The sequence below is a fragment of the Cryptotermes secundus genome, unplaced genomic scaffold (genome assembly GCF_002891405.2).
Source record: "Cryptotermes secundus unplaced genomic scaffold, Csec_1.0 scaffold49, whole genome shotgun sequence".
Classification (NCBI taxonomy): domain Eukaryota; kingdom Metazoa; phylum Arthropoda; class Insecta; order Blattodea; family Kalotermitidae; genus Cryptotermes; species Cryptotermes secundus.
The window spans coordinates 1749580-1771393 of NW_019744106.1; the positions used below are offsets into that span (position 1 = coordinate 1749580).

General features: G+C 40.5%; 1 protein-coding gene across 2 annotated transcripts in view; it reads left to right on the forward strand.

Annotated features, from left to right (window-relative positions):
- Positions 1-21814, forward strand: part of LOC111874370 (5-hydroxytryptamine receptor) — a 260670-nt gene that overhangs the window by 172956 nt on the left and 65900 nt on the right. For both annotated transcript variants that reach the window (XM_023869819.2, XM_023869821.2), the window contains one exon: positions 12530-12773. In XM_023869819.2, coding sequence (XP_023725587.1) covers positions 12530-12773 — 244 coding nt within the window. The remainder of the gene's footprint in view (positions 1-12529; positions 12774-21814) is intronic.

Sequence of the window (21814 nt, forward strand, 5' to 3'; positions counted from 1 at the left end):
GCTTTATGTATTTGAAGAAAGGTTCTCCTCGCTACGAATATATTTCACTGTGCAAGACGATTTGCTTCACAGTGCTACTTGGCAACATGGTACACTCACAAGATGAAACGCATTTGTACCTGTAACAAAGTCTGACTGACGCTAATCGGTTCAACGTTCACTGCCTGATAATAAATGCTACGGTGTAACACTCACGCCCAACTTGTCAGTGCTTAGACTCTACGCCACACTTACTTGCCGGAGAAGTTGCCGTCCTAGAAAGGCGACACATTTCAAGGCAGTTGCACATTCTGTTTTACACAAGGGTTTGGGTGAACTTAACATTACTTCTTCTTGAAGCTGCATCCTGATTAGAGGAATAACCTTTCAGGTTTGTTACATTACTCTGAAACAAGAGCACGCTTAGTTTTCATTGATCTCCAATTCCGCCATCTTGTATAATCCGTACAGAAAAACAAGTGTATAGATTGCATAACGGGGTTGGCAAGCCCTATCTCCGCATTGTTAGTTTTGTCTGCAGTCTCTACAGTCCTGAAATATTATACACGTATATTTATGGGCTTCCTATCTATTGGCCTTTTCTACATGTCCGACACCCAATGTCGTGCAGCTATAAATTATCTTTTATAGAAAATTCTTAACATTTAGCGAAGAATGTCGTCTTCTGCGATGTGGCACCGTGTAGATCTCGTGTGAACCGACGTTTCGGAGGAACATATCGCCTCAATTTTCAGGGCAGAAAAATCGGCGATCGAGAAACCAGCTTGAGTAGGCGACCGCAGACACCTGCTCAAGTTGGTTCCTCGATCGCTGATTTTTCTGCCCTGAAAATGGAGGAGATATGTTCCTCCGAAACGTCGGTTCACAGAAGATCTACACGGCGCCACATACCAGATGACGTCATTCTTCATAGTCACCGCCGTGAAAACCACAAATCTTAAAAATTAATGTTTGAAATAATAATCAAAAGAAATCTGTTCACTATACAATGTATGAGCAAAATACCTATATTCATAGAGAACCCGTAAATACTTGCACCTGTCTACCAGATTTCAGGGCTGTAGAATTTGCAGCAGCTCTGAAAATATATTGTACATTAACATGACAAAATTTACATTGCGGGGACAGGACTTAGCCCGGTACATGGCAAGTTAGCCCAAGTGTTAACGCTTCAGACTTGTATTTCAGAGGGTCTCTCTTACGAAACCCGATTATATCATTACAAAAAAACGGCATCGAATGGCGACCTGAGCGAATTCAACCTGATCCTCAAAACTGTATCTGAGAATATTCCTTTTGAATATATCTTCTCATCTACACTAAGCTTTACCCCCCACACCCTTTATTTTCTGACGTATTCAACTAAAGCTTCTTACAGGCCGACAAGCTGTGTTAAACATATGTGTTACATTACTTGCCTATCATTTTGCTCTGAGTTAATGTCGTTGTAGGAGAGTCATTTCTGATTCGTATTTAGCAAGGTCTGCCGTTCGAATTCTGACCCGGAAAGAGGCTTTTACTGAGTTCTTAATGATTTTCTTCAGTACATCCAAGTAAATACAGGCCACAGTCTCTTCCTTTCAAAGCCTAAGTCATCACTGATATTCAGCCTATCATTAGACGCGTAATGGTTTTAATAAACTTATACAGTTGAACAGGCATTATTAAATAACCAGAAGTGAATCATTTATATTGTAGTTGCCATATTTCTTGAACTGCTTTTTTAAGCATATAACACACGACACTCATGGAATATATGTTCTTTTGTTTACCCATTCAAATTGAATATTGAAATTTGAAAAGTGATGTAACCAATAACAGGCCAACGTGAGCTTAATTACATTTCCACCCCCGCTGAGGCTTGGTCTGTGTTTACGTACAGTAGCAACAGCAGAGATCTGTCACACACATTAGGGGTGGAGGAGGGTGCCTCTTTACCCCATCCTGTCAGTGATAACATTATTACACCTTCAATGTACTGCACATGCAAATGAAGAGTGAGGTTACGAACGATGCAGTTTCGGTCCCTTTGTCTCCCGCCACTAAATGGTACGTTGCAGATACGAAAGCGAAACCTGAAGCCTGTTATGTGTTCAGTATTATCGTATGCTAAGCGAACTAAAAACCATATACTGTTTTGTACAACAGCCCTTTCATTTCACCAGTTTCCTTGATTAAGGCTTTCTGAATGATGAATGTAAAGTAGGCTGCGTTGATGGCAATGCAGAGCTCCACCGTCTGTCCATGAATACGAAATCTCCTGTTATGTGTTAGAATTAGAAATTTCTCTGTATATGAGCGTATAGTCCAACATGGGCGGAAATCTAATTCATAGTTAAAGAGTACGGTATTCTGGAATTTAATTCTATATGGTCCGGTAGGATTTTACTGTCGTTTCTCGGAAAGTTATGTAAATTTTTATCAGACTACACGACGTCAGATTCAATAAGCTGGTACTCGTCATAGTCCCCTCCATGAGAACACCGAACCATGATACCTATTTGCTATCTGAATTTGTTACGATACATGTAAAATATACTTCTTGTAAATTTACGTTTGTATAAATCATCAGCATGATTTGTTATTTGGTATTTGATATGTGGGGCACGCGGTAACGTAGTTGGTTGAGGCAATATGCTACAAGCCGGAAGGTCCCAGGTTCGATCCCGATAAGATGGGTTCTTTCAATATGCCTAATCCTTCAAGCCGCACTATGGCCCAAAGTCCATTCAGCCTCTAACATAAATGAGTGCCAGGAATCTTCCTGGAGGGGGGGGTAAAGGGCGGCCGGCGCATAAGGCTGAGAACGTTACCGCCATCCGTGAGCCGTTTGTCTATACAATGTGTCAGCTTCAACGTCTCACAACCCTATGGGCCTCCACGCCCTGTTACACGGATAGATCGAACATGTGTCTTGAAGAATACAGTTTTCTGGGATGCGTCCTAAGAAATTATCTTTGGTTTACTCTTTAACATTGGAAATGGAGGCGGTACGTTCCTCCGAAACATCGGAAACCGTATACCAGACTACATGGATATCCATCTAATAAGATATTGGCATCCCTGAGGAAGTAAAAGCAAGAAAGATAGTTATATATTTTTTTTTAGATACATGTTCTATTTCTGGCTTGTCTTTTTTTTTGTTTCTTTCAAGATTTTAAGACCGTTCTCATCTTTTTTTGTTAGCAGACCTAAGACGTGTTCCGAACTACCAATTTCTCCCTAGCATTGCTCTATAATTCTTCTGTCTGGGTTTAAATCGCAAGATCGTTATGGGAAATTACACCGCTCTGCAGTGTTCTCTCATATTGCAACCTCTTTTCTCTGAAGTCATGGTTCTCTTTCTATATTGAAAATATACATAAAAATTTTGCTCCATAGAAATATTTCTCACCATATCCCGACAGAAATGTTCATGCCTCTTAAAAGCATTTTGCGCACATTGAATTTTTCATAGTTCTCATAAGAACACAAATGTCACATCCGTATTAAAGTATTAGAAGGAAAATCGCTTTGCTTTATGTTAGTTGATTCCCAGTCCGAAATTTATTTTTAGTGTAATTCAAACTGTGGAATACAGTTCTTCTTCAGAAGCTGATNAATCGAAACACATACAAATCCACTCATAATGGCGCTACGGGCGAGAGTAGTCAACAGACGACTAAAAAGAAACTGGCCAATTGACCTGATGTAAGGTACCGAGGATCCGTCGCTGGACGACTCCTCATCAAGACACCGAACCAAACAGACCATTAGCTTATAGAATGTAAAATTCTGATTGCTGATTAATAAATAAATAAAAAAAAAAGAAGCTGATAGTCGTTCAGCAGTAACAACCAGCCGCAAGATTCCAGTTCAAACCCTCATACCATATTTCTTTAAAGTCCGTTGTAATATTATCCTCTTTGTGTTTAGGTCTTCAGGCCACCTTCCTGTGAAAACAAAATATTACTTCCCATCTCACGCCTGCTGTTTGTACTCTTCACGGTATTTTTAATTCTCTTGTGATTTATTTTCCCACGCTTTCAGTGTCTCCTATTATGTAGCTTGGAAACGAAGAGATTACTGAATAATGAGTGGAAAAGTTTGTAGAAAGAAACTGTAGTGACAAAATTTCAGACACTGACCTGCATTTTGCCTCGAAAGAGGGAGGAAACTGACGAAGAACTCCAGGTAAGATGGCCGATCTCCGGGCCGAGATTAATAAATAATTTTACCCGTATAATGACGATACCAAGGGAGATGACATGGGCGGAGCAGGTAACAAGCATGGGGGCGTGAAAAACTGGTGTACCTTCTTGTGAATGTTTGAAGGGAAGAGGCAACTATGGAGAACGAGGCTTAGATGTGAGCATGATATTAAAATGGATCGTAAGAATAATGGAATGGATCCATCTGGCTCAAGACTTCGTCGAGTGGCGGTTTGTTGTTTGCACAATAATGCATTTTGGAGCTCCCCGTAAAAGGAAGGGGTATTTCATGATAGGCTGAGCGACAATCAAATCTTAGAGACGTACTTTATTCCATGGAGTTACATCGGTCGAAATGCTCGAATTACTGCGGAATTTTTCTTAATGTCTTGTGAGGGGTCTTCTAGAAATTTCAACACACTTGCCTGTCGCTACCTCAGTACGTCAACTGGAGTATCCAGTGATGAAGATTAATTGAAACTGCAACTAATTATGCATCCGAACATGCTGAGCCTAGGTAATTAGTAGAATAAAACAACAAGTATCAGTTTCATGCAAAATGATATACTGAGTCTTATGAAACATCCGTGTTAGGCATGCTTTACTACAAATAGTATCATATGGGCTGGGTTTAAGAGCAAAGTATATTCCATAACAACACCAATTCGTGTAGTAGAATTGTGTGTATGGTAGCCATGGGTGGAAGTCGGCTGATTTGGTTGGATGGGTGCACATAGTGGTTTTAATCTTCTCATTATTAATGTTCCTTGTCATCTATCAAGTTCCCATCACTGAGCCTTCTCCACGAAACGCGAGAGCTCGTTGCAAACGACTGGCTGGATGGCGCTGAATCCTTCAGAAAAACCGATAGTTTTTCATCTTGTAAAAGAACACCGCATTTTGTTGAACCCAGAGGTTCATTACCGCGTTCTCAAGAGCCCGTCACTGGTTTCTGTCACATGCTTGTTCAGTGCGGCACACAGCGTTAAATTATTATCCTATCTACTTCTAAGGGTCGAGATAGTGCAGTCTGTATAGCCATGGGCTACGGGCTGGACGAGCGGAATTTGATTCCCGGCAGGGCCAAGAAATTTTTCTCTACTACTCAGCGTCCAGACCGAATATGGAACCCACTGAACGTCATATGCAATAGGTACCAGAGGATATTACCCCAGAGTTAGAGCGGCCTGCTTATGAAGCTGATAACTCATCTCCATTTGATGACGAGGTCAAGAATAGCGGCGCTGTATCTCCATCCCCCATATATGTTTATGGCATAATAATTACTCAAGTACAGTGACCCTTTACTTCTGTGTATTCGAAATTCATCTCCTCCGGATTTCCAACCGAAGTTTGAGTGTATATCTAATTTATAATATTCCCTAACTTTGCTAGCTCCCTTGAGTTTGTTATCTCCTCTCAAAACCACCAAGCTGAAGGACCGCCCTCTGTCGGCTCTCCGCGGAAGCTTATTCGGCACAAGCCTCTTAGGAACTGCCTCCTTGAGTCTTTCTCCTCCGTCCGCAACCTGAAGACACGCATTGTTTTGGTGAGAAGGGACAACTTAACAACACAGTTAATCATAGAACTTAAAATCATTTTTATATGCTGTAATAAATTCCGAGCCGGTCACGGTAGCCGAGCCGTCTAAGGCATGCACTGTCTTCGCTCGCTCGGAAGCCGGGATCGTCTGTTCGAATCCCACTCAGGGCATGGATGTTTGTGTGCGTTTTTCTGTGTTTGTCTACAGGTAGAGGCCTTGCGACGAGCTGATCACTCGCCCAAGGAGTCCTACCGTATGACTAAGAGCTAGAAAAACCGAAATGAACGGAAATTCATGGAGGTAGGCCTAGGCCCACTGGGGCTGTAGTGCCAAGGGAAAAGAAAATAAATTCTGAACTAGTTGCATGGCATAAAGCCGTTCTTGGGAAGTTAGAAGTCGCTAAGCTACTAAAGAAAATTCATCGCCTTTTGTACAGACTAGAGAGTCATATACATAAGAACCTCTCACTTGTCTGTCATGAGCTACAGGAATTCAATCTTCACCTCACACTCTCCTTTTTAATGTCCTTTTGAATATTATCCCCAAATTTATGTATATGTCTTCGAAATTGTCTCTTCCCATCATTGCAAATAAGTGAACACGTTTCATAAGAACATTTATGAGCGTGTGTTACAGTACGTAGCCAGTATATTGCCTTTTTGTACAAGTAAAATTTTCTACATGTTCGTTAAAGAAATATAGATAATATACCAATAAAATGCCAACATTCATTAATTATTATATTGTATTTTAACATTTCACGTTAAGGTTAACAATGTAACCGTAAAACATTTTTCCTTATAATGCTAACATTCGTTGAGACTAGCTATATTCCTTTTAATGCTCTGGCTTACCGTCTCTGAAGATGATTTAAATGCCGAAATACACATATGTTTGGTGAATTTATCATTTAATGATTCAATTTTATGTTGTATTAGGTAGTTGCTGTCTGAGCATAATTCCTGCTCGTATGTCCCCAAGCCTGTGGAATATTGTGGGAATGCTAACGTGAGTGCTGTGTGAAACAGGAGCTGTTCTCCGTGAACTACACATACATTGTAACGGGTTAATTTACCTACAGTACCCAGATGATAACGGGTTAACTGACACTCTGTGCTGTCAGGGGTACAGAATGAAAATAACATAAACTAGTGCCGTGTGTATAGCAACTTTATTAACATATTGCTCATACAGCTGAAACAGTTAATATTGCCACGTCTACGGTGGTGCACGTGACGAAAATAACGGGTTCTATTTCGGATGATTGGAGTTATTAGCGCTTCGTTTACAGTATCTCTTAATTGCATTTAGTAGGGCACTGTCGCGTAGAAGCCGGGATAGCGTAGAGGTATAGCGACGGGCTACGTGCTGGACGACCGAGGAGTCGGAGTTCGAGTCCCGTTAGGGTCAAGAATGTTCTCTTCACAGCGTTCAGAACGGCCCTGGGGCTCACCCAGCCTCCTATCCAATAGTTGCGAGGGCATTTTACCCCAGGGGTAAAGTAGCAGGGACATGAAACTGACCACTCTCTTAGAAAATATGGATCTATACATCCACTCCCCCATACGCCTTCATGGCATAGTGCTTAACTAGTTAAGCACAGGGACAAATTTACCTTTTGCAGCGGTATCGCTGATTTACACCCTTCTACATTTCACCGGTACATTCGCATTAGGATTCTCAGTTTCTACTAGTCGTCTCGTAGCAACGGATCTCAATACAGAAACTAGCACTTCAAATAACTATGAAGTCTTCTTCCCAGTTCTTGTTCAATCACCCTCGAGCCTTTAAATGCAACTAAAAGCTCTTCTGGAACCCTTTTAGCTGCAAGCGGACTCGTGTTATGTAGCCACGGCACGGACAACGCAGAAAACACGTGTCACTTTTCAGACTGTGAGTTTATTGGTCCGTTGCCAGCGCTGGGAGTGGCTCGGACGACATAGAAAACACAACCTCCTCTATTGCTGCGTAACCTAACAACGCACTATTTACCATGAAGCTGTCTTCGCGGGCACTTATTTACCAACCTGTTGCCTAGCAATGGGTGTACATGTAACAATAAAATCATTTTGGGGCACAGTTTTACTTTTATCTTTATATTGTACTTATTTATTTAATGACAATTTTAATATTTACGTTGCTTCTACGTTTTCTGAGTAAAAATTATTATTATTTTTCAGTGTTTTGCACTTACATATATTTACTGTGAAGTTGAACAGACATTCGACTGAAATTGCCTATTAACTACATGGAACAGAGCTCTTCTTGAGAACCTGACAGCCGCTTACTTATTCAGAAAAATGTAGGAGCATTAGGGAGTCCGAAAGTTACTTACTGTATTCAGGAACCCCGCCAAGAGATTCTGTCCTCACATAGAACTCCGCGCTGTGACACCCAAGCGTTCTGAAATACTCCGGGCAGCAGAAGAAAGAAATGGGATGTGGTTATTCATGATGGCGCAACAGGACAGGATCCATGATTTTACGTGTCCGATCTCAGAGAGAGAGAGTTTTCTCGATTATCAGTATATAGGTGAGATCCTGTCAGTGCATGTCGAGCTTAGAGCCTAAGAAGAGATAATCATTTCGAATTTTGTATATTTCTTCCGAGATAAATAATATTAGTGAAACCGATTTAACAACATAAAAAAAACTTCTGACGTGCTAATTCAGAATATGGACACGAAGATTTTCCGTGTCGTCACAGCTATGTGTATTGACAGACCACAACGCGGGAAACTTATTATTGATTGAAACTCAATCCCATTTAAATACTGTCATTATTTTAATTGCCTTTTAAGTGATATGCAGGTTCGTATGTCTGCATAAAAAAGCAAAGGAGAAAATAAAAACCGCGCGTTATTAATTTTTTTGTTATTGGCTTTCCCGATCTAGTAAAAAAATTCCTACTTCATTTTATCGACAGAAGCGGAATTTTGTTTTGATTTGTAATTACGCCTACATGGTATTCATGTCTTTTTTAAAATGTCGTGTGTCATTAGAAACAGAAGTTGAAAATCTGCAGTTCGGTTTTGCCCTTCCATTTTAATATCATGTTACAGTATTTCAGTACGTTTTACATTGCCATCTTTGTCTTATATTCTTTGAGGTTGAAGAGTTAATGTTTATTAGCTAGTGTCATAAAACCGGAAGTAAAATATGGAATTCGCACTGCAGCCATGTTGAGTTACATTTTGCAAGACATTACCTTGATATCGACTTTTCGTTCAAGTGCCACGCTGACATTATTGCCGATGGAGTTAAAAATATTAAAGTTCTTCTCATGGTTGTCGTTTTGTAGTTTTCATAACGACCCTATCAGTAACTCAGACCACATAGCGTCGCATGGTAGGATAATTTCAGAATAATAAAATATCAAGTGGATGTGGAAGAATTTCAGTTCTGGTCTATGTTAGTATCCTGAAAATTTCCTCGAGGACTCAAGAGAAACCACGAGAAACATGACACAATAGTCGGAGTCCGGCGAAATTCGAAATGGTCACCTACCGAATATACGTTAGAAGCGTTCTAGACTGAAACCAGCTTGGTTGTTGTCTCTGGCGTCAGGGCCTAGGTTTAACATTCTGAAACTCCGATAAGGGGATGGACACACAAACGCGATGGTACAGAAAACTTACATTACTTTGTAGATCAGATGAAGGATAAAATTTGAAAGCCTCAGTAATTTTAGGTCATCAAAAGATTCCTCTGAGTGTAAAACAAATGCCTAATGCCGGGAGATCCGCTGGATGGAACCAGCAGAGAGGATTGGAACTTTAAAGTTGATGAATGTATTGATTTTAGTGTCTGTGTTTTCCCGTACGTATTCAAGATGCGGTTCCATTGAAGGATGTTTGAATTGCTTCTCAACCATTAAAACCATTTCCAAGTTTTAATCCTTTTTCCGTTCAGTGTAATGTACCTCTGAAGATTTACTCTGAAATTGACTCAAATATATCCCTATTCACGCGAACTTTACTACAAAGAAGCGGAAAATAAATGTGAAACTCACGAAAATCACACAGAAACATTGGAATGATTATTCTCACTAAACCCCTGTTGAATTATATAGGATGTGTATTGAATAAAGTAGTTTGTAGTTGGGTGGTAAATCAATTCTTCGTCTTCTAACGGAAATACTAGAGCTTGAGAAACTATGCCAAATAATACTAGAAAAGTTAAGAATTTATTTGCTCCTCATATCCTTTGGAATATTATTATTTTATTTTTCAACTCTCTATGAAATAAAAATATATAGCGATACGTTGTCATAACACAGGAAGTACTTCTATTTTTAAGAGTACTCTGATGCTCTTCTCCATTTCTTCATGAACATTTACCAATTTTTACTCTCATTCATGTGAGAACTCTGAAGTTTATACAACAGAATATAGTTATATGCTGCCAAGAAGTAAGCATCAATTTTATTAAATACGAGAAACGTGTTAGTACAATTCAATTATCTACTGGAATCTCTGCTCTTCACAAGCAAGCGATCAGTTTCAGCGACTTCATCTTAAACGACCAGGTTCCTTATACAGTTTTCTCGTGATTTTCGTCGGCCCCGCTTTAGACGATTTCCGGGACAGTGCCTTCAAACATTCCACGATCGCTTCCTTCCAAATCCTTTGCTACTTACCATTCGTGATCTCTCCATCTCATTAGACACCGTACGCTTATGACCCGAACCTCGAAACTGCATCTTTAAACCTAAGAGACGTTTTTCGTTTATGTTTTATGTAATTATCTCCTTGTGAAATCTGTTTCAGTAAAAGCACATTTACTTCTTGTGGTTTATTTTATGACTCTGTTAGTATTTAAAACTATATTGCGTCGAATACTGGTATAATAGATAAATAGTGAATTTGATAGAAATTGGAAGGAAGCCATCGTGACCTAATCGAATTACAATCCCGACATTTACTTGGAGGGACTGAGGAAAACGATGATAAGCCTCAGCCAGAATAGGCGATATTCCGGCTGAGATGCTAAGGGTGAAGCTCTCAAATATAAGTCTAGAGCGTTATCACTATATCTATCTATCTATCTATCTATCTATCTATCTATCTATCTATCTGTCTGTCTATGGCGCCACAGTCCTTGTGGACCTTGGCTGCTTTTTCAGTTTCTTAATTTATACACAGTCGGTAGGACTCCTTGGACGGGGGATCAGCCTGTCGCAATGCCGCTGTGTACACACAGAACATCACAGACACAGAATAAAGGCACATAATACAGACATCCATGCTTCGAGTGGAATTCGAACCCACGTTTCCAGTGTTCGAGAGGGCGAAGACGGTTCATGCATTAGACCGTGCGGCCACTGTGATCGGCAGTAGGCCAATCTGCTTGATCAAAATAGAATTGAGATTGTATTTTAGCAGTTTGAACGTAAGCGCATAGATGATAAAACTGGTTTCTGCGTGACACAATCATGACACAGTACACCGCAAGTAAAATATTTAAACACACTTGTTACTGAAATTGTCATTGTCAGAAGCTAGTCAGACAATTACATATGTTTGTCTTGTAAGTTGTATCGTCATGCACGTGACTGTCACAAAATGTAAACATGTAAACATCAGCAGAGCCCTACTTGAGAATATGATGATTTCCCAGGTTGTCAAGAAATTCTCTAACCTTCTGGAGCTCGGCAGTTAATTGCAGCGTTAATAAGACGCCGTTACTGGGCTGTATGCTGAACTAATTGAATCCAGTCCACAATCTCATACCATATTTATTTAGGATTCTTCTTAATATTATCCTCCCACCTAGGCCTAAGTCTCCCTTTAGGTTTCGTATCTATAACTCTGTATGAGTTCCTCGTGCTATATGTTCAGGGTCTGAGAGGTTTACGAAGCATTGTGCTGCAGCTCGATATGCCAGCCACATCGTCTTTAAGCAGTGTGGTGAGACCCAGCCTTGATTGACCGCTTGGGTCGTCAGGGTGACAGCCGTGGTTTATCCTGATGGCCGCACGTTACAGACAGCACCCACTGATTTATTAGCTGACACCCCAGCCGTTCCTGCAGGAACAGTGTTCTTGTGTGTCTATGACGTTCTGCTTCTTCTGCGCCTTCCACATGCATCATCAAATTCTGTTCGATTCCAAAATTTAAGGATATGGATGCATGTATTGTCCTGTTAAGTTCAAGTATTTCACCTTTAAAGTAAACTCAGTAATCTATTCAGAGACGTAATTACAAACACCAAAGCCCTCCATTGGGTATAATCCTAAGCCAGTTCTGTCCACATCTCTTCCTTACAAACTGTATTAATATTGTAAGATTTGAGGCTTTCACGGCGGTGACTATGAAGAAAGCAGTCTTCTGGGATTTGGCACCGTGTATATGTGGCGTTAACCGACGTTTCGGAGGAACGTATGGCCTCCATCTTCAGGGTAGAAGGAAAGAAACATAATAAATCCGCAAGCGAAGAGACCGTGAGAACCGGTAAAAGCTTAATGTTATCCTCTTCTCATTGAGGTCTTTGAAATGTCCGTTTTTCAACAGGTCTTCCTACCGAAATTGAGAATGAGGTGGTCAGATTACCCCTTGCCCTATATGGATCCTTGTATGGTTCATACCGTGTTCACAAGAGCCCATTATTGGGCCATAAACTGAGCCACATAAATCCATTTCACACTATTTTAATGTTATTCTCCCATCTACGGCTTTGTCCTTTAAGATGACGTTTCCTTCCTTATTTTAAGCTACTATTTCATATTCTTTTCTCTTTTATATCACATATTATGACACAAAAGCGCTAAGAAAATGAGTGTGTGTTGTGTTGCGCAGGTAACGTGTTTGTGATCGCTGCCATCCTGCTGGAACGCAACCTGCAGAACGTGGCGAACTACCTGATCCTCTCCCTGGCCGTGGCTGACCTGCTGGTGGCCTGTCTCGTCATGCCTCTCAGCGCCGTGTACGAGGTCAGCAAGCAGTGGACGCTGGGACCAGAACTCTGCGACATGTGGACATCTAGTGACGTGCTCTGCTGTACAGCCTCCATTCTGCATCTTGTAGCCATCGCCCTGGACAGGTAGGGGGATGTTTACGTGTATATCATTAGAACATAAAACTATTAATATTTTACGACAAAATTTCCGTATTCATTCTTCGTCTCCTCCATGCGTGCTACAAAAAAGAAACTCCGTCTTTGAGTCCGCAAGCGAACTATACCGACCGAGCGAGCGTTGCTTGTCGGCGAAGTTAGTGCCAAGTTCTGCGGATGGAGGGTGTCTCGTCGTCAGCGCAACGAATCCCCACTGCCGATAATTACGGTTTTATAGACCGGAGCCGTTATTTCCTTGAAATAGCTCCTCAGTTATCCTCTCACGAGGCTGAGTGGACCCCGTTCCAAACCCACTACTTCTCAGAAAATCTGGTAGCGCCGGGAATAGAACACGGACCTCTGGATCTATAACAGTATCTCTGACCACTAGACTACAGAGGCGGTGCCATGTGTGCTACATCCATATAAAATGTATAATCATCTGCTAATTTAATGCCATGGTCTCATGTACTCGCACTAAATGTGACTTACAACTTCCGTAATTATTTTTATACTTAGAGAGAGCTATTGCTGCTTGTTGCGTGGTTCACTCTTCCAACTCAGAAAATAGAGGCATTAAAGCGTCTGTAAACTTCTGCCAGACTGATCGGCGTTACATCCCAGAAGACAGTACTCTTCATGTAGACACCGGCATCAGGACCTCAAATCGCACATATTGCTATTTGTTGTCAAAGCCATTATTTATAAGGGAACCCTGACAGTAAAATTTCAGAATTTCATGTACTTTTTTTTTTGGTGCTTTGTTCATTTCATATAATTCGCCTAGGTCCAAGAATATACTTCAGATTTTAAGAAGTTTTGTAACACTGTGAGGTAAAAGGGGGAATGTAGGAAATATTGACTGGAAAGTTTCCCAAATATTCCGAAACGGAAAGCAGTTCATTGTGTTCTGATTCACACTGCAGTAAGGTAACATCAGTTGGTTTTCTGTGCACCGTTACCCCATCTCTCTCACATTGCACGGTATTACTTCTGTCTAACACCTCTAAGAGAGTTCAATTACAATATTAAAATTAATTCGTTGCTATGCCAGTAAAACCGAAGGAACACAATAATCTCCCGCTCTGAACATTCACTACCGAATGTTATACACAGTGACATATTTGCCAGAAATCGACGTCAGTGTATAGCTAAACCCAGTGACGCTATGTGCCAAAGTTGTAGTAACTTCCAGCACGGAAATGTAGTCGGGAAACGGAAATGAAAAGCGGATACATCGTTAGATATAAGAGGATATCTTAAGGTACACAACTCCGTAACGTAGTTGGTTGAGGCACTATGCTACAAACCGGAAGATCGCGGGTCCGATTTCCGATGAAGTCATTGGATTTTTCAGTTGACCTAATTCCTCAAGCTGCACTGTGGCCCTGGGGTCGAATCAGCCTCTGACAGAAGTGAGCACCAGGAATATTCTTCGGGGTGAATGGCGGGCGGCTAAGGCTGACAAGCTCACCGCCTTCTGTGAGCCGATTGTCTAGAAAATGTGGGAGCCTCGACGTCTTACAAACCTATGGTCCTTCATGGTGTCTGCAGGGATAGCTTTACCTGTTTTTTACACAATATAAACTGTAACCGGAAACTTTGGACCGAACACAGCTATTAAAAGAAGCAATATGCGATACGTTCTTTCCTTCAGCTCTACGGCCTCAATTTGGACTTACTATTGACTACGAATATGACGTTTTAAATCATACGCAGTCGCATGTGTGACGAATGGACAATATTAGTGCAGTGTAAGAGTTTTAGCATAGTAAGACACACCTGAAGATGGCCATTTAGGGCCGAAACATGTTGTTTGTTGCATTGTTGACGGACTGTGTAGTACGATAAACAGTTTAAGACGTGAAAATATGGATCACATTCGACTGAATTTCGTGAACATGTTGACGATTTTCCTACCCGCAAATCTTCCAAGTTGTTTCTTTTCATCAGAGTTTCGGGCTGTGCGCTTGTATGCACGTACTATGTCTCCCATGCTTGCTTCATTTCTCACGAGGCTCTTCCTCTCCTAGGATTTGTTCTCCCAGCAATATTTAGTTAAAGAATACGCCCAAAGCTGCACCATCTGCATCGTCTGGGATTTGCTGTACCCACATAACGTACTGAGAACGACCTCTGGCAGACGCTCAAGTTGCATTGCACCTGTTGCTGGGTGGTGAGGTCATTAGGGACGCAGATTGCTTGTCTTCTGTCAGTCTGTCGTTCTTCAGCGTCATCTCCACATGACACCGTTCATCATTAGGCGCTAATGCTTCAGGAATCAGCGTATAAGTCGCAGTTTGTAGCCGTTGCAACACGCACACAGATATGCCCAAGGTCAGATCTTGTAAAATCGAGGCATTATGAGTCGTGTAGATCCACGTTTATGTCTGTTTTGTAACATATGCGTTTTCCTTAGCCTTCCTCAACAGCTAATCAGTTAATAATAATTACTTCATACGTGCAAATATGAACTATAAGTTTATTACGATCGTATATTAATACAGTCATTGGATTTTTCATACTATCCATCATTTTTTATTTAAAATCGAAGTTTTGGAGACTGAACTCTGTCTCCATCCTGCATCCGGACAGGAGATATGACTAGTAGTGTCTATGAGGCACAACTTAGTCGGCTTTTACCTAAGGACGGAGACAGGGAGCAGTCGCCGAAACGTTGATAAAAAGAAACGATGAAGAGTGACCAAAAACTCACCAAGTGTACTTTAGATATGACTTCGTACCTAGCCACCAGAATGTATGACAGTATTTTAACGTAAGCTCAACTAATAAATTCTTTGTGGACAAGTAGGATATCATTGTTACGTTCTTAATGAAAATGGGCCAATTAAATTCTGCTATTGCTTACTGCCATCCAGTTAAGAAATGATTATCTGGTCCTAGCCTATGAACATGAACATTAAAATATATATAAAAATCTACGGTTTTGGATGGATATGAGGCTTGCTTCTTCGCCAAAACATAGATTCTGAGTACTGAGGATTATGGTGCTGAGGAGAATATTCGTATATAAAATGTAACAAGTAAAATGTGGAGCAAATTACTTTATGAGGAGATTAATAATTTATACCCTTTACCCAAGGATCGCTATGGTGATCATATCAAATTCAGGAACAGAGGACAGAATATGCAGATTGCGTGAGGGAATGAAAACCGCATGCACAATTAGGTTTATATGTACATCAAGAAACTAGGCCATTAACTTACTGGGCATTCATAGGAAGATGCTATTGAAATGGTTCTTAAAATAGTAATATATGACATGGACTGGGTTCGACTGGCTCAGGAGTACTTCCATTGGTGAGTTCTTGAGAAATAGTGAATATATATGAAGAAAGCAGTCTTCTGGGATTTGGCACCGTGTATATGTGGTGTTAACCGACGTTTCGGAGGAACGTATCGCCTCCATCTTCAGGGTAGAAGAAAAAATATATAAGAAATCTGCAAGCGAAGAGACCGTGAGAACCGGTANTATGTTCCAAACATGTATGGAATTTCCTGAGCAACTATCAGTTTTTCAGAATTATGGCCTACACGATTGTTTAGGTGGACTTCATTACCCTACTCCATCTTGGCTGTCCTATTTTTGGTAATTGATTATTTCCATCTTGTTACTGTCTCATACTCGAATACCGTAGAATGATAATTCTTGTCGCTTAAATTAATTATGTAGCAACAGACATTTTTCAATCAGGTGTTTTTATTTTCTGTCTGGATCTTTGAAAACATGAATACAAATATTTTTAAAATGCCCACAGGGGGGTGTTGGTTTGGTAGTTCATTTGTTACATAGTTAATGTTAGCTTTCCGAAATGCGTGTTTATTTCTCACTGCCTCGTAATTGAATATTTAGGCTGGAATTTTTTAGTCGTAAAAATATGAATTTCATATCAAAATTCCGTACATATTTCATTACTAGCTCGAAATGTCTGTGGAACTCAAAGAGGAAATATGAAAGCTGCTTCACTTGTAATCCGGCCCCTAGATGAGAGACAGAAATGTCCGTTTCACATCTGACAGCATATTTAACCAAGTATTCAGAAGGCTTGTATCTGGAGAATGCTAGGAATTGGCAGCATCGGAGGAAAAGCAGACCTTCCCATGGGAAACGCGATGGTGTACCAACTTGGGCGGAAAAGGAAGTCAAATATTCCAAACTCCATTCTCAAGTGACATTGACATGGACCACAGCTGGTCCAAATATCGGATGCAAATGCAAAGAAAATATTGAAATTGAAGCCGCATTATTCCTTAAGCCTATCTGTGCGAGGTCCCTAGGAATCGAGCGCCCGGGGCTTAGTTCCTGCAGGGTGTTCAGCAATAGACCTAAACTTGTTCCTGTCCATTTCATGCTGGAGGCTCATCCCAGGGGAATGCAGGGGCGAGGAGCACGTGGATCATCAATCACTTTCATCTCCTACAGGAGTTAAGAATACGTGGGGCTTACGACTCCATACCTACTCTACCTCTTAAAGCCTAGTTATTAGCAAATGGAAACTCTATATAGTCGTCAGGCTGTTACTCGAATTATAGGGAAATTTTTGAAAACGTCGAAAAGTTCTGATATTCTTGGACGACTATAATAAATATATATATTCGGCCGCGCTGGCTTCTCACCGCGGCGGTCCGGGTTCGATCCCGGGTCTGGTCAGGTGGGATTTATGGTGGAGAAAATGGCGTTGGGGCGGGTTTTCTCCTAGTACTTCGGTTTCCCTTGCCAATCTTCATTCCACCAAATTCTCCATCATCATAATCACCCGGGGCAGGCTACAATAGGCCAATCATTGGCCGCCGTGCCGAATAGACCCACTAAGCGAAATTTAATGTTATATTCACGACGAAGAATTTAAAAGCAGATACAATTTGGGAAGTATTTTCTATCGTTCAGTTCAAAATCTTTTTCTTCACGTCCGCCATCTAAGAGTGTAAAATAGACCCGTAATGTTATAAGATTTTGAGTGGGTGTTCAACATGGCGTCACACACCAAATGAAGTAGATTGAGTGGATCTGAGAGTAGATCATCTCCATTTATTTAGTGTGGATTCTGAAGAGAATGTAATTTTATCTTCTTCGTTTGATCTAAAAATTCTGAGCATTCAGACAGAGGTTATTATGGGTTTAATTAATAGATGGATCCTATTTGGCTGAAAAGTTTTTGTGTCTAGGCCATGCAAAGGTTCATGTTATTATTCAAGTTATCAAACCAGTAAACTTGTTTGACATTTGACATTTAACCTTTCTTTGACTTGCACATCGTTTAACTTTTAAGTACATATCCTTCGTATAAATAAAATAGAACGATCGCTACAACATTTAAAGATGCTGGGTCTAGAAACATATGCAGTACTAAAGTCATCATTACTTGTTCTGCTCTGAACTTCTTGTTTTATATAACAGCCATTGTTTCGAACTTTTATCTCGATGTTTTCGTTTAGAATTTAATTTAAGACTGCTTACTGAAAATTTATAACAGTATTAAGGCTTCTGGATTCAATTATACATCACCTTTAATATGGACGCTGCGTGTATTCCTCAAAGTACTGAAAGCGTGTCGGAGGATCTCCTGTGAATACTCAGCTGAATTTAAATATCGGGAGTGGTTGGGAAATTCTTGCATTAATTTCACGTCCTAGCCTCTATTTATCAACTAAGAGAATATTGAATTAAGCAACTAGGAACCTTGTGAGGAGGAAATTAGTGGAACGAAATAATGTTATGTTAGAGAATCACAATGACGTCACTGTCTCAGTCTGTACGCTTCTCACCCGGAAGATCAGTGTTCTGCTTCCGTTGGGAAGACTTTATTTTGAAGAGGCTGTCTCTCAGTAGGCACTTTGCCTGCTACATGACAATAATTTGATGCAAAAACATGAAATTATTTTAGATTAATAATTAAAATGTGCTCGGGTGTCGTAGAGAGCGCAGAGTGTTATCTCAATAAATTTGTCCAGTGTTTGAATTTGAGTTTGATTGTTTCAAGAACAGTGATTACGTTTATGTGCCACCAGCCTGCATTTTGCCCACGGAATGAGTTTATTGTGTTTTATACAATTCTCAGAACAAGTACAATGCTGATCTAATGTGCACGAACCTGGATACCTTTGTAGAGAAGTGCTGGAATTCATACTTTATTTTGGGGTACAGAAAGCATCCAGATTTTGCATGGGTCTTCTCTTCACAGCTCATGAACTAAAGGAGGGTGAGTTATATGGGAGATGAGAAATTAACAGGACACTTTGGCCTCAAAGTTTGAAGGAAAGGGAGCTTTTGCGAGATATAGATATAGACGGGAGTGTAATATTAAAACGGATTTTAAAAATACGTATATAATGGCCGTCATGTAGTGCACTCAGTTTCATATGTCGCTTCTTACTACATGTTTCGGCAATATAGTGCCATCTTCAGGTTCGTTATTTAAGCTAAGCTATTACATTGTTTGCCATCTCGTATCTTTCATAAAATCATTTAGAAAGTACATTATTCGTCAACTATAATAAAAAATTTGTATATACTAAAACTTGTTAAGATTATTCATCTGTTATGTCTTAATTCAAACTCGCGTATAGTATGGTTCGTCCACTATGGGAGTCGTTTCTGTGTGTACTGTGTCTGTGATGTGTCCTTCCTTTTTGGCTGCGAGCGTTGTAATGTTGGATGTGTGTGTGTGTCTTCGTATTGATTTTTAAAGAAATTAAATATTACAGTATGGAGTGTATTCTTCTGGCTCAGAATAAGGCTCGATAGTTGGAGCTTTGGAACACTGCAATGAGCATTCTGGTTCATAAAAGCCGAAGAATTTCTTAGTTACTCGTAGAGTCCCAAGGTCTCGCTCCAAGCAGGTAGGTAGCTGGTTAAAGAAAATCGAACTTACCAGCAGAGAGACTAACAGCTTTTCAAGAACGGTCTTCCTGCAAAGAATGTGGTGCTTTGAAAGAATAAACATACGTGTTATTACAGTGCCATTAAAAATCCATTTCATTTTGATCGTTAGTCGTAATATAGATTCTGCAGTGTTTGATCTACCAATAGTTAAGAGTAAGTTGTACAGATATATTCCAAGGAATATATTAATATTGGACACACCTATAGAATATTGTGACACATGGGCCGTTTCTATAATAATAAAGAAATGTCATCATTGCTAGGGAACGATTCCGTAAACATTCTCGAAGCAACTAATACAGGCAACCATAAGGAATACATAGTAATAACTCGTTGCTTGTCAATTGCATTGTAATAAAAGATTATAAGAGTTTTTTTTTGTGTTGTCCGTGCCAAGGAATTATAAGCGGTTGCAGAATAACCGAAAAGTCAGTTATAGCTGAGAAGCCGTGAATCAGGGACACGAAGCCGTCATGGAAAGGAGTTGTACAGAGTTCACTTCTCTACGGGAAACTGTGAAGAGAAGACTATGTGTAATATCTGGAGTGTGTAATTCAGTGAGACTGTTATAAATCCGTTGCCAGGAAACGGCTAGTGAAGACATTGTAAAGACGTAGCAATTGTTGAGACTTATTACCTAGCAACAACTAGTTCAAGCAGGCATTATTTTTATGTTATAGTTGCAGTAATCTTGACAGCGTTATAATAAATTGTAGCTACTTCTGGTGAATATCCAGTACCCCGTGTGGAGGCCGGGTAGAATACCTCCACCGTGACCCTGCGAGTCGCAGGAGGTGATGAAAAGGGAAGTCTCAGATCTGAGACAGTAAAATATGGTCGCGAGTCCCAAGGGATTCGGAACCGAGAAAGACTGCCTTGGCAAGAACCAGCAGCAGATACAAAAGACAGACCCGTCCTATCGTCAAAGAGGGCGCCTCACAGAAACAAGACCGTAACTGTAAAGTGGTAATACATATCTGGTCATGAGCCCCAGATGCGACTCGACACTAGGACTTACTGACTGACTGACTGTCTGACCGTCTGTCGCAGCGTGACTTTGATTTTCACTTTCACTTGAATATCCAATAAATCGACTCACCAATCCAAACCCCGTCTACTAGTCATTAATACACGTGACAAAGTGTCTATGCAGATTTTGGCCTTCTGGATTGTGACCCCGCATAGACTTCTGGGTGGATACAATATTAAGATTTTGGACATTCCCCATCGTTTTGTCTTTATCTAAAAACACTATTCTACTTATTTTTTAAAACACAACATTTCAGAGACTGGATTCTGTCTCAGTCTTCAGGTGAAACCTACTCAGTTGGGCTCAATTGATAAAGCTAGTCCATATCTCCGGAGTAGGTTTTACCTGAAGACGGAGGCAGAGTCCATTCTCCGAAACGTTGTGTTTTGAAAAATAAACAGAATGGCTTTTAGATAAAGACAAGACAATGGATAATGTCCAAAAACATATTTGTACTAATGTACCGTCTTCACAAATTGTCAGATCTCATTCTAGGTGGATCTTAACAGTTTCGGGGGAAATGTTGTCTCCATCTTCAGAATTGAAGTACTAAGGAAGCGGTCAGGTTAAGTGTTCCAGGGAAGAGGATAACAAAAAGTCCCCGGCACGGGGAGGGAAAATGTAACCCAGTCCGGGTTCGCATTGTCATTTACTTAGACTCTGAATAAGGATGCAGCATCTTCTTTCGAAAAGTCTGTATCCACATGGACGACTGTACGGTGTCAGAGCCAAGAAGACCACAATCTGAGCAATCTCTGCCATGAAGACCTCAGACCTTATGCAAACACCGACTCTTCACAGAAGGCCAGTTCTGTGTTTTCGCCCGACACCGCAGAGGATTGGAGGGTGGAACGGTTGGGTGGCTCAGTCAGTAGAAGGACGGTGCTGGAAGCTGTATGTTATTTCGGAAATATTCTTCATGTATTTTGTATTTTAGTGCCATATATAGATATATGTAGAGAGAGAGAGAGAGAGAGAGAGTGCCGATACATTACCTGTCCTGTCCAAACTTCCGTTTTTTATTTATTATTTAATTTCGCGTAGAATGTTAGAGTAACTGGGAACGTTGGCTGGATGAAACAATTGACTGCTTCA